The sequence below is a fragment of the Peromyscus californicus genome, unplaced genomic scaffold (assembly GCF_007827085.1).
Source record: "Peromyscus californicus insignis strain IS unplaced genomic scaffold, ASM782708v3 Scaffold_9__1_contigs__length_137607984, whole genome shotgun sequence".
In the NCBI taxonomy this organism is placed as follows: Eukaryota; Metazoa; Chordata; class Mammalia; order Rodentia; family Cricetidae; genus Peromyscus; species Peromyscus californicus.
In genome coordinates this window covers 15875447-15901471 of record NW_026294617.1, presented here as the reverse complement: position 1 = coordinate 15901471, position 26025 = coordinate 15875447, and the positions used below count along the sequence as shown (strand labels likewise).

Below are 26025 nucleotides of genomic sequence, written 5' to 3'. Positions count from 1 at the left end.
TTTTAATCATACAGGTCTTTCATTTCCTTCGTTAGTTACTCCAAGACATTTTATAGTATTTGTGGCTATTGTGAAAGGTGGTGTTTCTTAGTCCATATTTCATTTCATATAGGAGGGCTGGTTTTTGTTGTTATCTTGTATCCAACCACTTTGATGAAAGTGTTTATCAGCTGTAGGAGTTCACTGGTGGAATTTTTTGGGTTGCTTATGTATACTATCTTATCATCTGCTAATAGTGATACTTTGACTTCTTCCTAATTTGTATCTACTTGATCTCCTTTGTTTTATTGCTCTAGCTAAAACTTCAAATGCTATATTTAATTGATATGGAGTTTCCATTTAATTTGATGTTGGCTATAGGCTTGCTGTATACTGCTTTTATTATGATTAGGTATGTCCCTGTATCTCTGATCTCTCTAAGACTTTTATCATAAAGGGGTGTTGGATTTTGTCAAAGGCTTTTTAGCATCTAATGAGATGATCATGTGTTTTTTTCTTTCATTTTGTTTATATGGTGGATTACATTGACAGATTTTTATATGTTGAACCATCCTTGCATCTCTGGGATGAAGCCTTGATTGTGGTGAGTGATCTTTTTGATGTGTTTTTGGATTTGGTTTGCAAGTATTTTATTGAGTATTTTTGCATCAACGTTCATGAGGGAAATTGGTTGGCAATTTTCTTTGTTGAATCTTTGAGTGGTTTGGGTATTAGGATGACTGTGGCCTCATAAAATGAATTTGGCGATGTTCCTTCTCTATTTCGTGAAATAATTTGAATACTGGCATTAACATCTTTTGAAAGTCTGGTAGAATTTAGTGCTAAAACCTTCTTGCTCTGGGGTTCTTTTGGTTGGGAGACTTTTAATGACTGCTTCTAATTCCTTAGCGGTTATCGGTCTATTTAAATTGTTTATCTGATCTTGACTTAACTTTGCTAAGTGGTATGCGTTGAGAAAATTATCAATTTGTTAGTTTCCATACGAAGGTGAGAATTGTCCTTTCAAGATCCCTGAAGAATTGTATTGGAATTTTGATTGGGGTTGCACTAAATTGCTTTTGGAAAGGTGGTCACTTTTACTATGTTAACCCTACCAATCCATGAACATGGGAGGCATTTCCATCTTCTAATATCTTCAATTTCTTTCTCCAATATCTTGAAGTATTTATGCCTTTCATTTGCTTCATTAGTTAGTCCAAGGTATTTTATATTATTTGAGGCTATTATAAAAGGTGTTGTTTCCCTGATTTTTTCCTCAATCCGTTTGTCATTTGTATACATGGCTACTAATTTTGGTGAGTTAATTTTGTATCTGGCTACTTTGCTGAAAGTGTTTTATCAGTTGTAGGAATTTCCCAGTGGCATTTTTAGGGTCATTTATGTATATTGTCATACCATCTACAAATAAAGATACTTTGACTTCTTCCTTTCCCATTTGTATCCCCTTGATCTCCTGAAGTTGTCTTATTGCTTTAGCTATGACTTCAAGTACTATATTCAATAGGTATGGAGATAGTGGATAACCTTATTTTGCTCCTGATTTTTGTGGAATTGTTTTGCATTTCTCTCCATTTAATTTGATGTTGGCTATGGATTTTCTCTAAACTGCCTTATTTGCTACTTTGCTTGAGACAGGGTCTCTGATATTTGCGCTTACATATACCAGGCCGCTTAGCCTCCAAGTTTTTAGGGATTCTGCTGTCTTTGTCTCTCATATCATCAACAGGAATACTTGGATTATAGATAGTTACCAGGCCTGGCTTTAATGCAGATTCTGGTGATCTCAACTCAGATACTCACACTTAAACAGTAAGTGCTTTACTCAAAGAGCCACATCCCGAATCTCATAGTTACTCTTTTTTAAAAGCATTATTTTATGAGGGGCATTGTGATGCACACCCTTACTCAGGAGGCATAAACAGAAGAGTTCAAGGTCAGCCTGTTCTACACATGTTCCAGACCAGTCAGGGATAGAGAATAAGACCCTATGTCAAAAAGCAACACCCCCAAGGTCCCACAATACAGCCAGTGAAAGCCTTGATATTCCTATATAATAATGGAGAATTAACTTGGGAAACTAACCTGAAACAAGTTTGGTACTGCTGGCTATGATGAGAAGACAAAGGATGAATTAAAATAATGGAGAAGCACTCATATATAGCAAAGTTTTTATTTGGTAAATTTCATAAACTTTAAACTAGAGCTGTACAGTAAGTAAGTATGGTCACTGATAATGCAGAAAACTGAAAAGATGACACTGGACAGCTACAGTGCCTGAGGCCAATACTAAACACTGCTGCATGTCTCTAGCTACTCACTCCTCATAGGAATCTAGCAGTTACCACCACAAATATATCATCAGTGATGGTTTATTTTGTAGAATATCATTCAAGTTATTTCACATCAAACAGCACTTTAATAATGCATTAATTTTATGAAAATGATTCATTTTAAGATAGAAATAAAAATGCCTATAAAGGGAGGCCAAAATGACTACAACATATATGTCTTTGGTTGGTTAATTTATACTTGTTTATATTATATTCCAAACTGATTTCTATAGGGCAAACACAAACATAGAGGACTCCCTTTCCCCCATGCTCCAAACTTATTTTGAAGACTCTGTTTTTAGTTGTAAAGTTTGTAGTAGCTTTAACCCCTGTCCAACAAGAGTCTCTAGCATCTCAGGAAAGTTCAGTTCCTGAATATTTTGTAAAAGAAACAACCTCAGTCCTAATACTAATGAAGGAAACCACAGTGTTTTCAATAGGGCAATTTATCTCAGTTACATTTCTCAGGAGATTGCTGGGGTTTGGGTCAACTCTGGGAGCTTTTCTGCATTCCAAAGAAAAGGTAGAGGCAACAAAACCATAAATTCTGCATATCTCCTTACCCCACAGCAAACATTCACAGTTGCAGTTCTCATTGGCCCATAGCTGACTCTGTCCTGAACGAGCCTGTACTGTTAAAGCTGAATAGGGTGCTGATTGGCAACTGTGCCAACTAACCTAGTGGTTGTCATGATCTTCAGGTCTACAGCCTTCAGATGAGGTAAACAGTTTTGAGACCACTGGTAAACTAACAGCAACATTTGGCATTGTACTCTCCCTTGACAGATAAAAGAAGTTGGTTATTAGTGTTGAACTGTCCAAAGACTTGGACAGAAATATGCAAGGGAGACCTCTTCTGGCATTTTGCAGTAAAGTTTTATCATATGAATATTAGCACCAGAATACTAAAAACAAAAGCAAAACAAAACCTCCACTGCATTATTACATTCTTATGCAAATGCAAGAAAATCATGTTCTTGAAAGTAGAAAATACTTTTCCTTTTAAAAACAATTGTTCTGGTGCTCGCTTCGGCAGCACATATACTAAAAACAATTGTTCTGAGCTAAAAAGCAGAATGAGTATACCAGTGGATGTCTCATTTGTTTACTGTGGTGCTTGGGATGGAATCCAGGGCTTCGAACATGTTAACCAAACATTCTACCACTGAGCTATGGCCCAGCCCTATTCATTGTTATGTAGAACATAGGCTGCTGGTGTAGATTTATGCTGGCATTTGAGCACCTCCTTAGCATGTACAAAGACATGAATTTGATCCTCAGCACCACTTAAAAAAGAGGGAGGGGGCTAGAGAGATGGTTCAGAGGTTAAGAGCACTGACTGCTCTTCCAGAGGACCTGGGTTCAATTTCCAGCACCCACATGGCAGCCCATAAATCTCTGTAACTTCAGTTCCAGGAAATCCAACACCCTCACAGACATACACAGGCAAAACACCAATGTACATAAAATTAAAAAAATATTAAAAAATAATAAAAGGAAGTCTTAACTAAATAAAAATGGTGAATGCTCAAAATTATTATCAATCAATGCTAGGCCACATCTAGGCCAGCTGAACCCCGGCCTTTTCTTGGTGACTTTGTAGTCCTTTGTTAATAATCAACACCATAAGACAGGTAAACCATGCTTATTCAATGTCACTTTGTTGCATGTATGCTCTCTAAGATATTCTATGGGATAAAGCATTTATTATCTATCAACTATTGTACTGAATGTGTATGTAATATTTCATCTCTAGATCATGAATAACAGAATAAGAGTATTATCCCTTTAAGGTATTTCCAGAATAATAGGTCATCAGAAATATAATTCTATAATGTCTAAATTAAAGAAGGGCTGTTTATGAAAATTAATATTCAGAGAACATGGATAATATCTTGCATTAGTGAAACAGATAAGCAAACAGTTAATCTGCACACAGACAATCTTCATTCTCCCTCTGCGATTCTTGCCTTAGCAGCCCAGGCTAGAAGTCCCACTCATGTGAGGAGGAATGAGCCTCCGGAGAGCTGCAGAACAAACCTTTGAGCAATTACCAGCTTCTGAGGGAAACTGACAAAGCCTCACTGCATTGTTTTCTATGACCTTAGGTGTGTACAGAATCACATGCTTAGAGCTAGGTGGTAGTTCTCTCATAATCATTTACAAATCTTAATACACTACTCCTACATTAAATAAGTAACACTGAAGTCTCAGTGACAGATCATCTGGAAACTAAAACTTGAGATTCAAGGAATTAAGAATAATATGTATCTGATTAATCATCCATAGCATATTAACTTATTGCTGATAAAATTCATTTTTGCTGACAAAAATTTAGCCTTTTTTACTTTGTGTCATTTTCATTCCACAATCATACCTGATAATATACCTTACAATGAGACTGTAAGCATAATTCACTTTATTGTGGCAGTCTGCTTTAAAATAGATAACATACAATAACCTAAAAAAAAAAAAAAGATTTTTTAACAAAAATCCTTTATTCTCAAGGCTGGTTTACAGTGGACCATAGAAAGATTTTATGGCTTATATGTTAATTTGTATTAAGTAAATGTATCTGCAATATTTAAATACTGTTCAAACTTGTTTTTTTATTGATACAATTGAACTTTACAACATTGTCATAAAATTATGAACAGAGTCTTTGGAGAGGGAGTGGGTAATGGGGGGGCAGTTTAAATATATTGGCCAGGTTGAAGCATGCAAAAGATAAGACAGATTCAGTAAATTAATGTGATAATGGTATCTAATTGACCCACTACAGATTTAAATAGTTGGCCACAAAAATATTAGCAAACACCAATTGAAAGTCTAGTGATGGCCCTAGCTCTGACTTGGACATGAGATGTAAGACTCCTCTCGCACTTGTAGGGTTAGCTTCACTGGCTGTGTTACAGTATTGGTAAAGAAGTCTGGTGTCAGTACAAGCTTCCTACCTACACTACAGAAGACAAGGCTTAGAAACGTGCTCTCCAAGTTTGCTCTGTGACTTAAAAAGCACTAATGAATTAACAACACAGGTCACTGAAGGACCAAAATTCTTTAATATTCACATTAACTTTCCCCACGAAAAGCTTCAAATATAATCTAATAAAAAAAATAGAGTTCTCAAGGCAAATCTTTAGCATAATTTACAGAAGCAGATTTAAATAGAAGAGTCCCGAACCACACTAATCCTAAAAATACACATACCCAGGAGTTACCCCTTTCTTCTACCTTGATATTAAAAGTATAGTGGCCCCAGCAAAGGCTGCAATGCCACCAGGAGTCCCATGAGCAGAAGGGACAAACCAGTCAAAGAGATTGGAAGTATCTCTATTCCCAAATTTTAGTATGCTCACATTCCAATGAAAAAGAATAGAGCAGGGTTATTGTAACTTCCTGTTTCCCGTGGAACTCCAAGAAGCTCCCAACTCCTCCAGAGACTTCAGAAAGTAACTTCAGAGCCGCCGTGGCCTTTTATAGGATGATGACCCCAAATCTGAGGACCGGTGAATTTGTCCCCACAGAGTCCTACTGTCCCTTTAACAAGTAGATGAGTCCATTGGGGAGAGAGTCAAGATGCTCCTGTCATTGGTATAGAAAGGATCCGATGCACTCCACAACCTTAAAGTAACAAAGAGAAAAGTTTGGATCATCACAATCCATGGTTAGTTGAAAACAAACAAGCCAAAAACCAGGACCTAAAATATAGGACCAAAATACAATTTAAAGTTTAAAATAATCACTGATTCATTTCTAAATACTAAGGAGTTCTCCAAATTAGCATTGAACCCTACTCTAGATTATACAAATGCTTGAGAAAAATTATGCTTATAGTTAGTTATCATATACAGAAATTAGCCTAGTTTCTACAAGTAGTAAACATAGCACTTTTGAAATCTTAGTAACTAGTGAAAAGTAAGTATACTACTAAGAATTATACACATCCGGGTGCTAGAGAGATGGGTGCTGGGGATCTGATAAAGGGCTTGCAATGCAAACACAACAACTTCAGTTTGGAACCCCAGCACCTACAAAAAAAGCTGAGCATGGCTGTGTGAGCCTGGGATGCCAGTGTGGGGCAGAGACAATCAGGTCCCACAAGCTCACTGGTGAGCAGCCCTACCAAATGGCAAATACTGCGTTCAGTGAGAGACCTGTCTCAATAAACACAGTGGAGAACGACTAAGGACGGCACTGACACCTGCCTTCAGTTCCTGCATGTTCGTGTGAGTGTGCACACACACACACACACACACACACACACACACACACACACACACACACACACAAGAATGTACACATACACCACACACACACAAATGGCAAAGAGTAAAAAACAATAACCTATACATTCAGTTTAACTGAAAACCAAGTCAATTTTTGTTTTGACATTACAAAAAAAAAAAATAGTTCTTACCTACCAAAAGCCTTGGAACGAAGCATTCATACAATTGGTCACTTTTGGGTATAAATTCTACTCTAAGAATTTCAGCTTAATTAGCATGAATGTCATAAATGGTTAGCATCAGAAGGTATCAAAGACACTTGCAGATTCTTTACTAGTCTGGAAAGGTAACTACTGGCTGACTGACAAGGCCTTAAGCTAAGCAGTTCAATATATAACAGCTCACTTGCAGCTGTCACTTTGAATTAGCTGAATTAACTGAAGATGAAGTAACAACTCCACAAGCGGTCTGCCATGCTCAAGACACATGCCCTTAGCCCAACGACACTAGCAAACTTACCAAGGAATTTTATAAAAACAGAAAGCGTGTAACTTTAAACACACAGCACACAGCTCCTGCCAGGGCCTCCACCTCCCTTAGACAGGGTTAAAGCTAGAAGCCCTGAGTCATTTCTATGCGGCACCTTGTTTCCCAATGACTGTATGTAACTTAGGTCTGTGAGCAAGCAGACACACTGACAAAGTGAGCATCATTGCTAACAGTAGCCTTGTGTTCGTGCTTGTCAGAAGCCAGGGACCTTCCACCTTGACGTCAGGGCAGTCTTCTTTACAGCTCTCTCAATCACTGAGAACTTAATCTAGTAGGTAGGAGGCAGCCACCAATTATAAAGAAAGTGAATAAAAGTAAGAATATGAATATTTCTTGTGAGTATTTGGGAAACAGTATTGTTTTAATTTTAACGGCCTACACTCCGATGGAGTCGAATGTCCAATATTAATCTGCAAGAATCTCTCACTAATTTTTCCTCTTTCGAAACCACTGCTTACAGAGAACAAATTCAATAGGTAGTGTACTTTAGTTTTTCCTCTTTTTGAAACACACGTGCATTCACTCTGACAGAGTATTAAACACCTGAGACACCAATGAACTAAGAGTGTCCTCCTTCCCTCACCCTGGCATTTGTCTCTCTGTGCTGACTATGGATGCAGTGTGGCCAGCTGCTTTAAACTTCTTTTCCCTTGACTCCCTACCATGATGGCCTATGCCCTTAACTAGGAGGCAGAAGGAGCACTTTCTTCCTAAAGCTGCTTTTGTCAGAGTCAACCTCATCAACAGGAAATGAAACCAAGACAACCACAATGCTAGTTCCCTACCCCCTTTGTGTGTGTGTATGAGAGAGAGTGCTCATGAGGTGGCTCAGGCCTCAAAATAAGATCCTCCTGTCTCAAACTCCCAAGTACCTGTGATGACAAGTAGGTAACTCATTATAACTGAAAGTGAAGTACACACAGAACGCCAGTCACTGCTGAAGTATAGCTCCTTAGGATAGATGTGGCACAGCACCATGATGTTCCCTTGGAAACTGAGCTTGCCATAGAATATGCTGCCTTAACAACATCAGTTAAAAAACACACCAAGTTTTTGTGTCTGGATGGCAGAACTTAGCGGGCAGGCCCATGTGCCATATGGAAGTTGTTTTTATCTTCAGATATGCTCAGTACTGTTAGTGGTAAAGCAGTCCTAAGTTGCCACATCTTGCACTGGAAGGCTCAGCCTTGACCTATCCCTTCAAAGTAGACATGAAACACAGATGTAGAATAGTGGCTGTTCCATATCAAAACAGAAATGCTAAAACTATTTCAATCAAATACGTAGAAACTATGACTGTTAGGAGTTTCACAAATGCTGACAGGCTACAGCAACTGTCATACAGCCCTTTGAAAACCAGCAACCAGCTCTGAACTGCAGGAAAATCTGCCCAGAGTTTTTGGATTGCTTAGCTACACTGAGGAGAAAACGGCAACAGTGGCCAATGGTGCAACCTGCGATGCTGACGGCACTGTACCTGCCAAACAAAGAATTAACCACTGAAGTGAACATTTATTAGGAAAACTAATTTAGAAAATGAATACGGTGTGATTCCAAGTAAACAGAAATACTGGCAGTAATAATCACCTTTAAGAAGACATGCTAAAATAAATCCAGTAACTCCCAGGCAGATAGATTTCCAGCGGGGACAGATAGAAAAATAGTGGTACAAAGAATGGGGACACAGAACACAACTGATCGCAAGACAGCAAGAGTATACAGAAAATGGGGGAAAAGGCCCATTTAAAATTAATTCTAGTCTTTTTAATCACTAGCAAATATGTGTACCACCATTAAAGACAACTTCTTATTAAAAGTAAAAACTATGTAGAAGTTCTAGTATATTATCTTAATCTAATCCCTATCTAGGTTCCAAGCAAGAAAGAATGTCAATAGATAAAACAATAATGTAAGACCCTTCTGAAATATCTTTTGGTAAAACTATTACCTAGGAACACTATAGAACTATCTTATAATTTTTTTAATGTCTGTATGTAAGATACCAATATTCCAGTACATTTACCTGTTCATAGCAATCTGTTCATGTAGGATGAAATTACTATTGCATCACAGAAATATTTTGGATCCTATGTTATATTCAAGTCAGGACAAATGAGGGTTGAAGCCACAGGCAGTGTATTCACAAAGTCATGGCAAAGCCAAATGCAAAGTGAGTTGAGAACATGTTCACAAGAGACTATGTTATATGAGTGATGTCATGCCTGCTATTTTTCAAAATATAAAGCTAACCAAATATTAAAAGTAATTTTTCCAAAAGGCAAAAACAATGCTTCCCCACTTCATTTATCTCTTTAGGGTATTCTTGGGCTCTCCTAAGCTACTGATTGAATATTCCCAGGGCAACGGGGAGAATGGAAACTAGCACCTTGGTGTGTCAATCACAACCTTTACGGATACCCAGTATGCTGCTGCTTTGACTTGGGGAAGTGGTGTGAGAGTAAGCACAGAGGCGATGTCACTCTCTAGTGCCTAATAATCATCTGCATCTTGGGAAAACACACAAAGAAAGAAAGAAAGAAAGAGAGAGAGAGAGAGAGAGGGAGGGAGGGAGGGAGGGAGGGAGGGAGGGAGGGAGGGAGGGAGGGAGGGAGTGGGAGAGAGAGAGAGAGGGAGGGAGTGGGAGAGAGAGAGAGAGGGAGGGGGAGAGAGAGAGAAAGAAAGAAAGAAAGAAAAAGAAAGAAAGAATTTTAAATGCTTTTTACCCTCAAATAAAATTTTGGGCTGTGATCCATAAAAACAAGCTGTGATAAATCTAATTAGGAAATCGACTTCAGAATGGATGAAAAAAACAACAACAAAACCCCAGATTCTTCTGATCCATAATTTATCAGTTAATATTAGAAGCATTGTTAAAACCTGTTCTAACATACAGTTGGACAATAAATGCCAAATCAAAGGAACTTAAAAATCAAAACTCCTTTTAAAACTTCACTACAGACATCTGAGGAAGGAGCATGAACAGAACAGCCTTCCTGTGTAGCCTTGAATCACTGACTAGCTTTAGAAAACAAAGGTAAGGAATAAGGAAAGCAACAGTGTTTGACATTGAGTGTGGAGGTTATTTTTGTAATGACAAAAAGCAGTAGGAAAAACATCAACAAAAACCAAACACCTAGCAGAGAAGAAAACAGGAGCGTAGATAAAATAATAATGACTGAAGTAGTACTCCAGGGAAGAGTACCATACACACACTCCAATTCACTGCATCTTACAAAGACTAAAACCACTATTTTGTTCATTGGATGGAAAAGTCTCCTCAAAGATGCCTTCTCTTCCTTTGAGTCAAAGGACCACATCACAAAACTACAAAGAGTTAATCAACAGCAAGCTCCCTCCTCCACTGGGTAAAACCAGCTGACTCCCTGGTACCTGCAGCTGCAAGGCTCTTTCTGTCCCTTTACAGGACATTCGTCTGTACAAACGGCTATGCAGTGAAATGTCACACCTGCTGATATGGTTGGGACTACACCTTCCTATGACTCGCTCCAGCATTCTTCCAACAGATGTGCAAGGGGTCTCTCCTGGGAAACAGCACATGGAGTCCAAGCACTTGACACTTGAATGTGCTTCAGCAAGCTGCAGAAGAACATAAGTTAGTTATTCATAGATGTGGACTTCACAAAACCATTAAGAAATCAAAATAAGTATTTTAAAACTGAAAGTGATTGATACAAACATACATGTTTTACTACAATATGGAATATACAGAACTCTTTGAAGTACAATCATAATCAGATGCCTAGTTAAATAATGGTATAAAGATGGGTAGATAGGTACTTAAGTCTGCAAAGGTTTATTATTTTGCCACTTAATAATTTGCTATGGTAAGTTGGTTTATGTCAACTACAACTCTAATTCATCTTGGAGTTTTGCTTAGGTGCAATGTTCCTGCAGTTATGATTAAAGAACAAATGTCCAGCAACTGAGAACAGTGGAGTATAAACTATCTTGAAGACTGGGAAATAAACCTGGCAGGATGTACATTGTCTGGTAAGAATAAGATCAACAAATTAGTAAGAACTTTAGTAGTGTTTCTTATGTGCCATGAACAAATAACACAGCTACTCCATACTCATTTACCTTTTAAGGTTTTAAGTTGTGCTGAACAACTCTAAGATGCCACCTTTGCCCATTATCAAGTTATCATTCTAATAGTGAGCAGGTGGAACATGGATCAAAATTTGTCAGGCAAGTTAGTAGTACTATTAAGATTTAAAGTTGAATTTATCAAATTTCTAAGATTTATATTGATTCAGGCATAAACAGGCTCAGCAAGATAATCCAATCCCATACACCTAGCAACTTTAATTATTAAAATGAGGGTAAATGGTCTGACCATGTGGCTGAATGAATCCCAACCTTGGTTGTGGTAGTCAAGAGTATTCTTGTTTTGTTTTTTGTCTGTTTTTGAGACAGGCTCTCGTTAGGTAGTCCTGGCTGGCTTGGAACTCGGTGAGTAGACCAGGCTAGCTTTGAAATCACAAAATTCATCTACCTCTACCTTCTGAGTGCAAGTTAAAAAACTTATTTGAATTTATTTTCCTTTATTTATATAATGTCCTGTATCAGGAATAAGAATGAAATAAATTTGGTAAAGCTCACATCTACAAGGTTGAGAATCACTGTGCCATGTGAGGCATGGTAACAGAAGACACTGTGGAAACTCACAATGGACAGAGACACACATGTGAAATGTAAATAACCTGATATTCTGAAAGCAAGCAAATGGTGGAGTCCTACAAGATCCATGTATGGAGCCCCTGCTCATTCCAAGTGGTGGGAGTGGAAGAGGGTTTCTTGTTTGGCCAGCGCCTGTCACACCCAAACGCTGGGCCCTGCGAAGCACTGAGAGAGCAGAGCTCACATATTCTTTAATTAACATATCGTGGTTCAGGACCTATTTAATGTACCATTGCTTTAACTGTGTTCTGTGAGATGTTTGCATAAACAGTTCAGAGAGGAGTTCCTATGGCCAAATAGGGAGCTTGGGAAACACCAACCCAACAAAGCTTCAAACAGACTTTAGAGTCAGGAATGTGCATAAGCCTCAACTGGTGGAGCCTGAGCCCACCATTCTACAATCAACTTCATTTTTTCATACAATATATTTCATGTTCTTTCTCTTCCTCAGACTCCTTATAGATCCTCCCCACGCCCTACCCACCCAACTTTATGTTCTCTCTCTCCTTCCCTCTCTCTCTCAAAAAAACAAAAAGAACCCACAAAGAAGCAAAAACCAGTAGGACAAAAGATACCAAAACAATACAAAAAAATGCGCGCGCGCGTACACACACACCACACTCCATGGAATCCGTTTTGTGTTGGTCAGAAACTGCTCCCTTATCCCACCCAATGTACCAAGAAACAGGACCCATTCACTATCACAGAAGTAATAGAAATGTACAACGAAGGGGTCTGGGTAATCCTGCCCTAGGCAACAGGTTCTCATCAGTTCCCAGTTTAGGCTTTGCTGACTCCTGTGTTCCCACACGCTCAAGCTGAGGCAAAGCACTGGACTCCAGCTTCTTTCCTGATGGGATTGCCCTGCTCTATGCTCCACACCAGCTGATGAAGGTGTTGTTCATGCCCGTGGGCACGGTTCAGGTTAAATACTACTATCTCACTCCAACTGCAGGAATCTCTCTGGATTCTTTTTATTGCTTTGGAGCATCCCTTGAATGGTAGAAGTCCTGAAAGTCAAAAGAAGGCACTGTGGCAGTTCTCAGAGGGACCAACCCTACACTCATCTAGTGAGGTGAGGGTAAGGAAAGGGTGAAAGGTCAGAGCAGCAGTGTGAGTCACAGTGAGAAGGTGACTCAATGCTAACTTCCAAAGACTTTCACTGGGTATGAGGTTAAGTGTTTCTGATCTGGTAGAGACAGAGTTAAGAAAAACTTTAGAGCAATTTGACAAACTAACCCTGTAACTATTAAACCTAACAACTTTTTTAAAATCAGGGATTATTTTCCATATATCATTACATATTATACTTTTAAGAATTCATATTTATCACAAGCATAACAGTATTGGTACTTGATGGACAGGATATTAAAAAAAGATAAGGTTTGCTTTTAGAGAAATGTTTTCTTTTTGATGTGAAATCAAAGATCACAAATTATTGCTGAATTTCAAATTTTGTTAAGAATCATAAATTCTCTAGAACAAGCAAGAGCTTTATCTCCTCATACAGCAGTTGGGGATGGTTCAGGATGGCTGGCCATCCTTCTGGATCCAGAACCTGTTTCCAGCTTACAGTTTGATCAATCACCCTTCTGTTCTCTTTCCCTCTAAGTGACACAAACAACTCCAGAATGATAAAACTTTGAAAGACATTTACAAACATAAATGAAATCTCTCCATGTTGGCTGGGGAGCTTTCTACACATGGTGCCTCACTTCAACACCAAAATAAGCATATAATTAAAAACTATATTGACTGGGAGCTGGGGAGAGAGCACAGCAGGCAAAGAGCTTGCAGTGTAGGCATGAAGACTGCACTGGAGCCCCAGAACCCACAGGAGCCCTGGGCGTGGCAGCCTGTCTAACTCCAGTACTGGGAAAGTAGAGACAGGGCTCTTTTTCCTAGAGTAAGCTGGCTAGCTCAACCAGTTGAAATGGGGAATGCCAGATTAAACTGAGAGCCAGAGCGAGAGCGTGAGCGCAAGAGCGAGAGGGAGACCCTGCTGGAGAAAGTGGAGACAGACCTCCAGCATTAGCCTGGGGCCTCCACACACAAACATGCCTAAACACACCCATACACGTGCACACATACCCCACATATGCACACACACCACACATGTAAAACTAAAATAAATGAAAAATTAGATTATTATATAAACATTTTAACAACTGACTTATTCCTAGTTTCAAAGGAGACTGGAGAATCCTTTTATATAAATGATATTTTTATTCAACTGGTTCTTTAACAATATATGCTGGGAATTTATAGTTTGGGTAAGGAAGAGCATCAGTATTTGTTAAACACTAAAATGTCCTAGGTGAAAAGGAGGAACTTGACTTATAAAGTCCAGGGTCTCATTCATCCCAGGCTGACCTGAAACTTGCTATGAGGTCAAGGATGACCTTGAACTCCTCCCTGACCCTTCTGACTCCATGTCCTGAGTGTTGAGATTGAAGATATATGCCACCATGCCCAGTTTATGTAGTGGTGGGACTGAACTCAAGGCTTTGTGCAGGCTAGGCAAGCACTCTACCAATTGAGCTACATCTCCAGCCACCTAACTATGATCTTTTGAAACATCAAATCAAAATGAAAATTCAGAATTCATTTAAATTTCTTCTGAATTACTACTACTACTATTATTACTACTACTACTAATTACTGAGATCCAATTAACTGCCCTCATTGAGGGCAAAGGAATCTAACTTTAAAATATGTCTCACAGGATAATTCCTATTTTTTCAAATTATTGCATATGTTCCATGATCTGATTTACAATAAAGCTGAAAGACTTATACTCTAGGTGGCTCTGTCTTCAGGTTCCTCTATTTGCTTATTACAGATGGGACTATAGCACCTTCTTCAACAGAAATCACAATAAAATGACAAGTAAGGAAAAATACAATTACTGGTGGTAGGATTTATAAGTACTACAAACTAAAATGTTGTTCATATCCCAATTATATCTAGAAGTAGCTTAGATTTATTCTTCAAAAGAGGAGTAAACTATTCCCATAACAATTAATATTGTTTAGATTTACTTATTTCATGTAGTGTTTTGTCTGCATCTATGTATGTGTACCATGTACATGCCTGGGGATGGTTGTGAGTCACCATGTGGGTGTTGGGGACCAAACCCAGGTCCTCTGCAAGAACAGCAAGTATTCTTAACCACTGAGCCATCTGCAGCCCCAACAATTAATGTTTTTATAGAGCTACATCTATGAAAATATATGAAAAAGACAGGTCTGTTAAATGCCAGTTAGTGGAAAACCAGTCACTCAGTCTAAGCACACTTGCTCATTTGATTATTCAACTCCAAAGAGAGGAAGACTTCAGTAATTCAGTGTCCACATTAAAATATACACATAAAAATACACAATTACAACTTCAAAGGGGATAATGATTTCAAAATGATAAGGCATGACATACTTTCAAAAGAAGTGGAAAGGAGTAACTTCTTGAATGTAAGACAACAGGCTATGAAAACACCTTACTATGATAGAATCTGAAGTGAAGTGTGATTTATCACTATAAATCCAAAGAAACATGAGTAAGAAATTCAGGGATAAACATAAAAAAGTTATGGGGTACAAACGAGGTAAAGAACAAGGAACAGTGAAGAATCAGTACAGTGAAATGGAAATGTGATGCCGATTCTCCATGGCATACCCCAAGCATGATAATGCAGTGTAGGAGTCCCCAAGAAGGCCCAGCAAAGTACTACCTAGTGCACGCAACCACTGTCCTGCTGGCTGCACCTCAGCTAGCAGGTGCCTACTGTCCTCCCCTCTGTGCTGGCTTTCAGCAAATTCATATGCTGAGCCGACTGAACCCTTATCTTCTTCCATCTAGAAGGACAGAAAAGCAGTAAGTCTTTTATTAGAATAATACTCTCACAGTCTATAGTTTAAAATCAAAGCAGTAGGGTGGGGCTACAATCTGTGAGGCACAGACAGAAAGTTCACACAACAGCAGTTCACACAACAGTTACTGTCACAGGACAGAAGGAGCCAAGGAGCTTCTTGGAGAATACAGCAAAGCATACCATACGAAGAAGCCATGAGTGCGAAGCTCTTAGAAGCACACAGTCTAGTAAAAACCAAGTTTTCTTTAGTTAAATTCTATTTCTTCTGGAAAACTAAGTGCCATCAAGCCTTAGCATTTGTTTTCTCACCCATACACTCTCACCTCAGGACACTGCTCTACTTTTAACTGGACCGGAGAGCAGAAGGGTCACGTGGCCCATAAACAGCAAATGCAGAAAGAGGGCATGATTCACTGGTTAATAAAATTAAGTTAAAATATTTCTTCAGGGAATGTCAACTTAAAAAAAAATATTTTTCATGTGTATGAATGTTTTGCCTTCATGCATATATGAGCCTGAGCCTGGTGCCTGTGGAGGCCAGAAGAGGGTGTTAGATCCCCTGGAGCTGGAGTTATAAACAGTTGTGAGACACCAGGTGGGTGCTGTCCTCTGAGAGAACAGCCACTGCTCTTAAGCACTGAGCCATCTCTCCAGTCTCTTTCTGTCTGGCTTTGGCTGAGAGCAGTGGCTTCTTATTGTTTTTCATTGTTGCTGATTTTCAGTTAACAGTATAAAAAGCATCCATGTACTATGTAACAAACCTAGACTTCTAGGAAGGAGAACATGTTGGGATGTGTACAGAGCAACACACTAGAAGGACAGAGTGTGGTACCAGCACTCAGGCCAGCTGTGAGGGGAGTAGTAGTCCTTCCTCTGTGACACCTGACCCAAAGAGCTGCTTTCATGGTAATCTTTCAGAAGAATGGTAATGCTACCAGTTTATTACAATATTAAAATACCATTTTCTTTCTTCATTCTTTTATGTCTAGTATTGCTTTTTAAAAGGGGGCTTGATTTAAGCCAAATATGTAAAACTACGAATTCATAACAATATGGTTAATCACAATGCAAGTTATCTTCCCTTAACAAGAGCTGGTCAGTGTTCTTTTATATAATAAACTCTCCTATTGGCAGATCCTCATATATAAGATAGAGAGCCACTGATTATAGAAAACCAGCTATTGATTAAAGTGGGATATACATATTTGCCTCAACCAAAAGTAAAAATCAAACTTTCACATTTAGATCTTGTAAATATGAAAAATGATTTACCACTCATTTGCTATTTTTCTTACCACTCATTTGCTATAATAGCATAATTATTATAGTTATCATTCAAAGTAAAACATCTGAAGAAATGTAAAGCCAATAATAAAAACATAAAAAGGTTAGTAAGACTTTAAAACACCTTGTAAGTTATAAATTTGTACTCTCCCACCTGAAGGTTAAATGGTATTATGTCAAACCTATTCATTTGATAAATTGAATACACACAAATTAGAAATTTTGAGAATTAAAAATAATTAAAAATATACATAATTGCCAGGCTGGTGGCATATGCCTTTAATCCCAGCATTCACAAAGCAGAGACAGGTGGATCTCTGTGAGTTTGAGGCCAGCCTGGTCTACATAGTGAGTTCCAGTACAGCCAGAGACCCTGTTTCAAAACAAAAAAAAAATTGTCATATATATATATATATATATATATATATATATATATATATATGACATGTTATAGTATCAAAAGTTCTAGGATTTCAGCTTTCATTTCCTTCTATCAAAAGACATCTTGAGATTAGTGGTTGTTTTTTGCAAACTTCCAAACTAGCATGGCTGTGGAGATAGACTTAAATATAAGATATATAAAATATACATTTCAATTTATAGATGCAGTAAAGAACAGCAAAGATGAGATACTTACGCAGCCACCATAGTATACAAAGACACACACGCACATGTATTTATATCACAGATTAAGGCAAGACAAAAGAAAAAAGACAAAAAACGGGCAATTCTTACTTCCAAGTGATTACAACTTAGGTTTAAATGTTGTGATAACTTTTTAACTACCCAACATGCAGGAGCATTCTTACATACGACTATGACAAGCAGAAGCATTAGAATTATGCTAGAAAAGATAGGTGTAAAAATATGCAACAAGGTACAGTTCTCTGTCCTCATGTTCAATTTCCACCGAATTTTCTTCTTGAAGAAGAATGGATATCACTTTTAAATTTTAATATATGTATTAATTAAGGTCAAATTAGAGACAGAGCTGTGCTAACAAAAATGCTCGACTCTTTATTGATGCATCTGCCCATCTTTTGAATATTATTTAATTGACCTTTGGCATGCACAAGGATTAACAAGGCTCTACTCCTACTCTACCTAAGTTTGCTCAGCTGATTCCTTGCCCTCGACAAAGGCTGCAGTGCGATGAACTCGTCACTTAAAGCAACTGTGTTGGAGTACATCTATAAGTGGACAGAAAAGGGATGGGACACACACAAGTCAGTGAGCTGTATTCATCATTTGGGAGACAGACACAGGACAAGCTTTGTAAATACCAAACACTTGTTCCCACAAGATCAGGAAATATGCATGGTACACATACAACTGGTATTTGTAGGATGCTGGCCTTAAAAAAAAGTTCTTATTCTGAAGAAAAACACACTCAGAATGAATGTTGGCAGCCCTCCCTTTGATGTGACGTTTCTTGTTATCTTTGGTAAACAATGAGGCATCTGAAAATTTAGTATCCATTTCTTCATCATTTGAAATCAGAAGTGACAGTAGAAGCTGAAATGATTACTGCTTACAACAAAGGAATAATATCACATTTGTGATATAAATGACACATACTGTCTCAGTATAAAAAGAAAAGAGAAGAAGAAACACAACATGACAGCAACAGGCTGGAAGACCCATGAATGGAAGTAAAACTTTCCTTCCTTTTCCCAAACGAGAACAACCAGACGTCTCATTAATTATTGGATACTAATTTACATAGAAAAAAGGGAAAATTATTCTGACTTCATAGATGATAAAATGATTTAGTGTAAATTCCTTTTTTAAAATAAATTTTAACTTATGTTAAAACAAATATATGGAGTATTTTTTTTAGCATAAGTAATATCATACCTTTTGGATCAGTAAGCAATCCCTAGGAAAATAACACTTGAAGCTTTCAATCCACAGAACAATTAAGGACAAATGCAAATAAATGTTAATATCTTGTTACTCATAACTTTTTGGGGAAATGTAATATAGACCACAGTGTGAGACAAACTATCCTCCATAAAAGTCTAGAAAAGTGAGGTTGGAGCAATGGCTGAGCACACATACTTCTCGTGCTGAGAAACTGAGTTCAGTTCCCAGTAACCACTATGGGTGGTTCACAACCACCTGTAACTCTATCTCCAGGAGAGCTAATACTCTCTTCTGGCCTCCCACGGCACCTGAACTCATGTGCACATACCCTCTATACAAATATATATAATTGAAAATTAAAAACAAAATCTTCATTTGAAAAGCCTAAACAAATATAATAAACATATTAAAAGTAATACTTTGACTATATATATTTACTTCTGAAGATTAAAAATAAGATAAATCTTTCTGATATGGATTTAAATAATATTCTGTTCCTGCTAATGCACATATACACACAGGTAGCCACAGAAATCATGTAACTTTTTCAGCACCATTTAGAAATCAGTATGTCAGAGTAATACTCTCATCCTCACCATTTTATACTGTACCAAATACACATTCACTAGAATTATATTGCCAAACTAACTAAATGATAAATAAATGCTGATGTGACTAATGGAAACATTTCTTTAGCATTTACTGTGCTTAAACATTCTTTCCTTTAATCCTCACTGCAAAGGGAATGAAAGATATTTCTATCATAATTTCACCAATGAAGAAATTGAGGCTCAAAGTCCTAGTGCTACTTAGTGGCATAGCTGGTGGCTGAAACAGTATCGGTCCCCAAATATCATATCCCTGAGCTTTAGCATACTGTTAATGTCTGCTAATAATAATAATAGGACATGGCTATATACTTTAGTCATAGCTAGCTGATGCAATGCTGTGGCATTTGAAGCAGATTTAGTATTATTATCATCTGGACATAACTTGATAGCTTGATATTTAAAATTATAATACTAGAAGCTATAAAAATTAATAGAAAAAGAAAGAAAACAAAAGTATCACACTTAAAAATACTGGAAAATTCTTTGATACAGAAATAAGAATTTTCTGACAAAAGAACTTTGTAATTGTAGTTACCCGTCACTAACTGTTCTGACTAAAGAGTTACTGAGTATGAAAAGTGCCTACCTGTGCCTTTTCTGTACTTGTTGGATGAAGATGTCGATCAAACACTTTCTTCACAACATCAAGAACTAGACAAGTAACAACCATGAGGAGCATGGCAAACCACACCGGCCCACTTGACAGGAGCTGAATAAATACAAAGTACATATTCTGGGAGCTCAAAAATGGCCTGCAAAGAAAGATAGTCTCATTAAAAGTGACACTGGTTGGGTACAGTATCACATGCCAGTAATCTAAACACTTGGAAGAGTAGGCAGAACCTTGGGTTTGAGGCCTACACAGGGAGATGCTGCTTTAGAAACAAACAAGTGAAACAAAAATTCAAAGAGTTAAATCAAGACTTTGCCAAAACTCAAATAACTGAAAAATAACAACGTTAAGAGTGCCAGGAAAATTTTCTAAATTGAAACGGGAAGAACTTAAATAAACTAATGAGATGGAGTGTGCTAACATGTAAAATCCAGTTTAATAATTTTTAACAATTATACCTTTTTACTAATAGGGAAATGACAAGCTATTAACTAGATTAACCCCAGTTTCCTGGAAAGTTATTAAAAGAATAATGAAGAGTAGACTAATGTAGACTATAGAAATAAGAGAACAAGAAATAGTATGTAAGGATATACTTCTACTGGTTACAAAAACAAAACAAAACTGGGACAATGAGATGGCTCAGCCAGGTAAAGCATGTGCTGCCTAGGTCTGACAACTTGAGCTTTCTTCCTGGAACCCAGTCAAGGTCAAAGGTGAGAACTGGTGCTATAAAGCTGTCCTCTGCTATCCACAGGGGTGTCACTACAACCGTCACCACCAGACTGAAAGCTAGGCTTTTCTTTATAAACACACTCAGAGATGCTAGATCATGGTATTATGAAGGCATTCTTTTTGGGTTTTGTATATATCAACTTCAAGAGACTATAGGGGAATATGGAAACGAATAGGGAAAGGTTACAGACAAACAGTATGCATAAGTGTGCTCTTTTGTGATCCTTTTATGGAAGGTAATGATCAGTCAATTCAAGTTCTTTGTGCTTACCTTGAGAAAGTTTTGCCTGCTAAGTGGATCTAAGGTACAATAGACACTGTAATATATATGCTCTCCAAAAGAAAGGTATCAGTTTACCAACACTTACCAAAAACATCTTAGGGAAGCATAATTATCAATCTTTCAAAAAGCCTGCTAATGATCTACATTTAATGAAGATGAAGCATACTATTAACCTTTGAGAGAGATGTTAGCAATAAAAAGCCAAAGGGTTTGTATGACTTATTACATACATGAGAAAATAATTTAAAAGTAATAACGGTTAGTATAAAGAACACTATTTATGAAGTCAGACAAATAGTTTACGGCCTAGCTTTCTTCTATTTTCAACTTTGTGTCCGTGAGGTTCAGTTTTCATGCAGAAAAATGAGGACAGTAGGAATTTTGTGAAGATCAACTCAAAGGAATGAACTTACCAGCACAGTGTCTAAAAACTATTAGGAGCAGAATTTGGTTATCAAGGAACCCATCACAATAACTGTTCACTATATTAAATCAACATAATTAAGACATACTGCAATCACTCACCAGAGAATTCCACCATAAAACAAAGAAAATATAAAATAAAATATAATAGATCCCCAGGTAACAAGATGGTTGATCCAAGTCCAGAAATGAGTTTCCAAAGCCATCTAAAAAAAAAAAATAAGTGTCTTAGCAATATAAAATAATAGTTTACTTCAACTTCTAGATAAAACTTGAGAATTACACGTATCAATTATAGATGTCTAGAAGTTCCTATCCCCATGGCATAGTTCCTTAGAAGATATAATATTAATAAAAGAGTCTTCATAGGAAATAATGTAATATTTTCCTTCTGAGGGAAAGCAGAATTGAAATACCATGTGATGACATTACCTCAATTCTATGGTACAAAATAAACTGTGTTATTTAGGTGATACACAGTGAAGCAAAATTTCAGTGATTTGCAACCAAAACCATATGAAGCTTTTGAACAGGAAGGAGAATTTACAGCAAAATTTAAATGAATGATTAAAATTTAGTGAAAGCAAAAGGGAAACTACATGCATAGCTAAAAGATAAAGTAAATGAGATATACAAAGTGTGTACAGGTTTCTCACATGGTATCATACCTTTACCGTGACTGTAATAACCATGACTGTGAAGACCAAAGTACCAAATGTCCAGTTTCCAAACATCTAAATACAAGGAACAGACCGTTTTATATATATCAACAAGTTAATCTCACTGTAAGGTAAAAGTAATTTTACTCTTTACAAAAAATTAACTGAATTATTTAAGACAGATATACACATGAACACTGACAGTATTAATAAAGTTATAAGTATGAGGACAAATAATGAAGCTTTATTATGGTAACTATTCTTGATAATGACCCTTTGGATAATACCAGAAATCAAAAGACAGTTCAGAATTCAGAACTGTGAATCACAGACTGTTTTTAATTAGGATGATATAGTTGTGATTGCTTTATTCCTGTTCCCCATAAAAATGATAATAAAACCTTGCTTCACCAGTTATTTTTCTGAAACATTTCCAACCAGAAGTTACAGCAGAACATTTGCTACAATGTATCTGGATAGAAAACCTTAGTAAGCAAAAAAAAAAAAATTATATTTAAACTTAAAACCAGTATCTGAAATAAAAAAAAAAAATGGCTAACAGAACTATTCTTCAAATGATTCCACATAAAAAATGGAATGTGACTACAAGTAATGTCAATCAGAAGTATTTTTGGTCTTTATAGTCCAAACTTACAAAGTCCATCACACACAGAATCCCAAAAGACTATCAAGATCTTATTTCCATATTAAGACCATAAGTATGCAGCTTATATGAATTTAGTTTACAAAGAAAGCAGTTATAATCCTGACATTTCGACTTTTATGCAAAAGGCCAATTTGTTTTTTTTAACAAGTACATTTCTAACAGTGATCACCCGGCAAATTGCTCAAGCTCCCTGACTCTCACATCATTTGTAAAGTGAGGGGAAGTCTCACAGATGTTAGTAAATTATAAAACATGCAAAAAGGAGAAAGGTTCTGGTACATAAAAAGTAAATGGTAAATACATGTGTTGTCAACAATGGAATAGCAATTAACATTCCTTTATTTGAGGGCAGCTTGCAGTCTGCCAAGAAGATATAAATGCAGAAAGCATATTAAACCAATGCTTATTTCTCAATCTTTGAAATATGCAGACTTAGAAATTCCAAAAATCAATGGGTAACAACTAAAATCCTGGAGTGCCATTCTCTTCATGGTAGCAAGTACTTTGATATAAGCAGGCAACTTTGACCTCTGGTAGAAACCACATGTCCTAATCCTGAGGATCTGGTTTTCCTTAAGATATGCTATGTTACATTCCCTAGAAAGAAGGCAGACAGCATTTTTCTTGTATAAGTCACATTTGGTGACTTCTTTTTGAGGGTGAGGATTAAGCTCATAAAGACCACCTCTTTCCACACTGACATCCTCTTCAGCAATAGGTGAGGCAGAGGCATTTGGAGGATCAGGCTAAGGAGAAGTGATTTAAGCTTACATTTTTTTCAACATTGTTAACATTTTTAAGCATTCTTCTTCTTATTTTTTTTTACCTGGCCATTTCCGAGCAGAGATGTATCTTCCCCCACAAGAAAATAGGATCCAAAAAAGAAAATGAAGGCATGGCTGAAACCCAGGATGGTCCAGTAAAGAAATGCTTTAATGCTCAAGAGGCTGTTTTTACTAATGTCCCTAAAATTATTTTTAAAAAGAAAAAGGAACACATTAGGATTCATTTTTTTTTAAATCTTCTAGACAATTAATTTGAACTAATAGAATTTTAAGATGGCTAAAAAATATCAGCATAAAAATAAACCTATTTGCAAACAACCATTTCTAATAATAGCATGTATCTTTGTAACAGTGGAGAGTTCATATAATAAATTCTAGTACCATTTCATTTGATAATAAAACACAATGCAGGCATAGTACTTCAGTATAATTGTGAAAAAAACGAATTATGTGTATTATATTCCGTTCTCATTCAGTCACTCTGCCATAACAATCTCTTTAGTGAGATACAAGCTGGAGTCAGCACCCAGGCTCCTCATTATCTTCATTTTAGAACTTAACCATTATGTGAATAACAGACTGTCCTAGGAATTCTGGTAAACAAGAGCAAGCGACTCCACACCATAACTGTCTGTGTCTGCACCTGCCACCTCTACAGTCTCTACAACAGTTTATGAGGATCACCGTTGGACCTGACAGGCTCAACAGCTCCAGGATTACTTGGTTTGGGGCAGTTCCGGAAAGAGCAGGAACTATTCTCCTTCACTTGCACTCAACTTTGATTAACACTAATAAATTATAGAATAGTAGAACATAAACAATTTTTTAGGAACTCTAGATACTATTAACAAATGAGTAACTTCTCTTGTGTACATGGAATAGAACGCTGTGTATAACAGTTCAAGGGTGGAAGTGTTTACTCCTAAAAACACCAGAAATTTATGGAAATTTCTCTTTAATATTGAAAAACTTCATGCCATGCAGCAATCATGCTTTAGTATTTATACCAAGACACTACCTATACACATCCAATACTGGAAAATACATACCGATAGAGGGTAGGCTTGCTCTGTAATACATGAGGGTCTATATGTTGTTCCAAAAGACTGTATATGAGAACAGGTAGGGAAGTAAAACAGATGTTGTATAAAGTCAGATACACGCTGTCATATAGTGTCTAAAAAGAGAAATAAATTGGAGGAATTTTGAGATTATAAATTATATATTTCCATTGCACATGTAATACTGGAGAAATATTTAAAATAAGTACCTTAATTTTAAAAATTCATACAAAAATCCATTTTAAAGACTTTCAATTAATCAATGTGATTTGTTTTAGTACAGAACCTATACTGTTCCTAGATCTATGTTGTCTGTGGGATTGAAATATTTTGTTACATCGTTTTTTATAATGAAGTAATTTGGATCTCCATCTCATGAGTCTCCAGTTTGGTCAGTGTGATACAGTTTTACAGTCTTCCTATATGCATCCTAGGATCCTGGCTAGTTCTCTGACAGACAACACATCATTTTCCCACAGACCTTCTTCTGTACTGCTTAGAGTACTGAAACCTCTTTTTTCCACGGAAGCTATTTTTTTCTTTTAAAGTGGCGTAAGTCCTCGATGATACCATCTTTCTTTCAAGTGTTCTAGTTGTTACTGTTGGTACTAATGCTTTAGCTGTTTACCTGTGGTCCACACACTGCTCCTACTGTCTCTGTGCTGATTGGTTTTGTCAACCTGACACAAACCAGACATACAGGGGAGAAGAGGATCTTAAATGAAAAAATGCCTCCGTAACATTGACTGTAGGCAGTATTGCCTTAATGACTGATGGGGGAGGGCCCAGGCCATTGTGGGTGGTGCCATCCCTGGGCAGGTGGTCCTGGGTTGTATAACAAAGCAGGCTGAGCAACTATGAATGAACAAGCCAGTAAGCAGTGTTCCTCCATGGCCTCTGTTTCACTTCTTGCCACAGGTTCCTACCTTGAGTTCCTGCCCTGACTTCCCTCAGGGATGGAGTGTGGCCTGAGAGCTGTAAAATGAAATAAATGCTTTCCTTTCCAAGTTGCTTTTGGTTATGATGTTTGATCACAGTAATATAAACTCTAATGAAGACACTTACTAATACTGTCTCTTTGAAAACCCAGTCAAAATATATCAGGTTCCTATTGTCATATGATCTTAAAGTATTTAATTCAAGTAAGCAATTGCTAGTAATCGATGTCTATGAAGCCATCTAAAAGTTAAAGCTCTGTACTGTAAATAGGGGAAAAAAGCAATTATGAAGAGGAATTCACAAATTTAAATCATAAATAAAGATTAGAAAAAAACGTAGCAATCATTTTAGGATCCATAGTGAGCTATGTGAAAAGATTAATAATGTAAAGCCAGTTTTTGAGGTGAGATTTATATAATCCC

General features: G+C 37.0%; 1 protein-coding gene across 6 annotated transcripts in view; it reads right to left on the bottom strand.

Annotated features, from left to right (window-relative positions):
- Positions 1-4919: 4919 nt before the first annotated feature.
- The window catches only part of Atp11b (ATPase phospholipid transporting 11B (putative)), a 96112-nt gene continuing 75006 nt past the window's right edge, over positions 4920-26025 (bottom strand). Inside the window, exons 24-31 of one of the 6 annotated variants that reach the window (XM_052732297.1) lie at positions 24653-24780; positions 23645-23783; positions 22161-22226; positions 21595-21698; positions 20025-20190; positions 15482-15660; positions 10575-10705; positions 4920-5954 (exon numbers count right to left, since the gene is read on the bottom strand). In XM_052732297.1, coding sequence (XP_052588257.1) covers positions 10603-10705; positions 15482-15660; positions 20025-20190; positions 21595-21698; positions 22161-22226; positions 23645-23783; positions 24653-24780 — 885 coding nt within the window. In that variant the 3' untranslated portion in view covers positions 4920-5954; positions 10575-10602. Of the gene's footprint in view, positions 5955-10574; positions 10706-15481; positions 15661-18065; positions 18152-20024; positions 20191-21594; positions 21699-22160; positions 22227-23644; positions 23784-24652; positions 24781-26025 lie in introns of those variants that run through there. The other 5 variants (XM_052732299.1, XR_008216813.1, XM_052732300.1 and 2 more) reach the window with 5 other exon arrangements.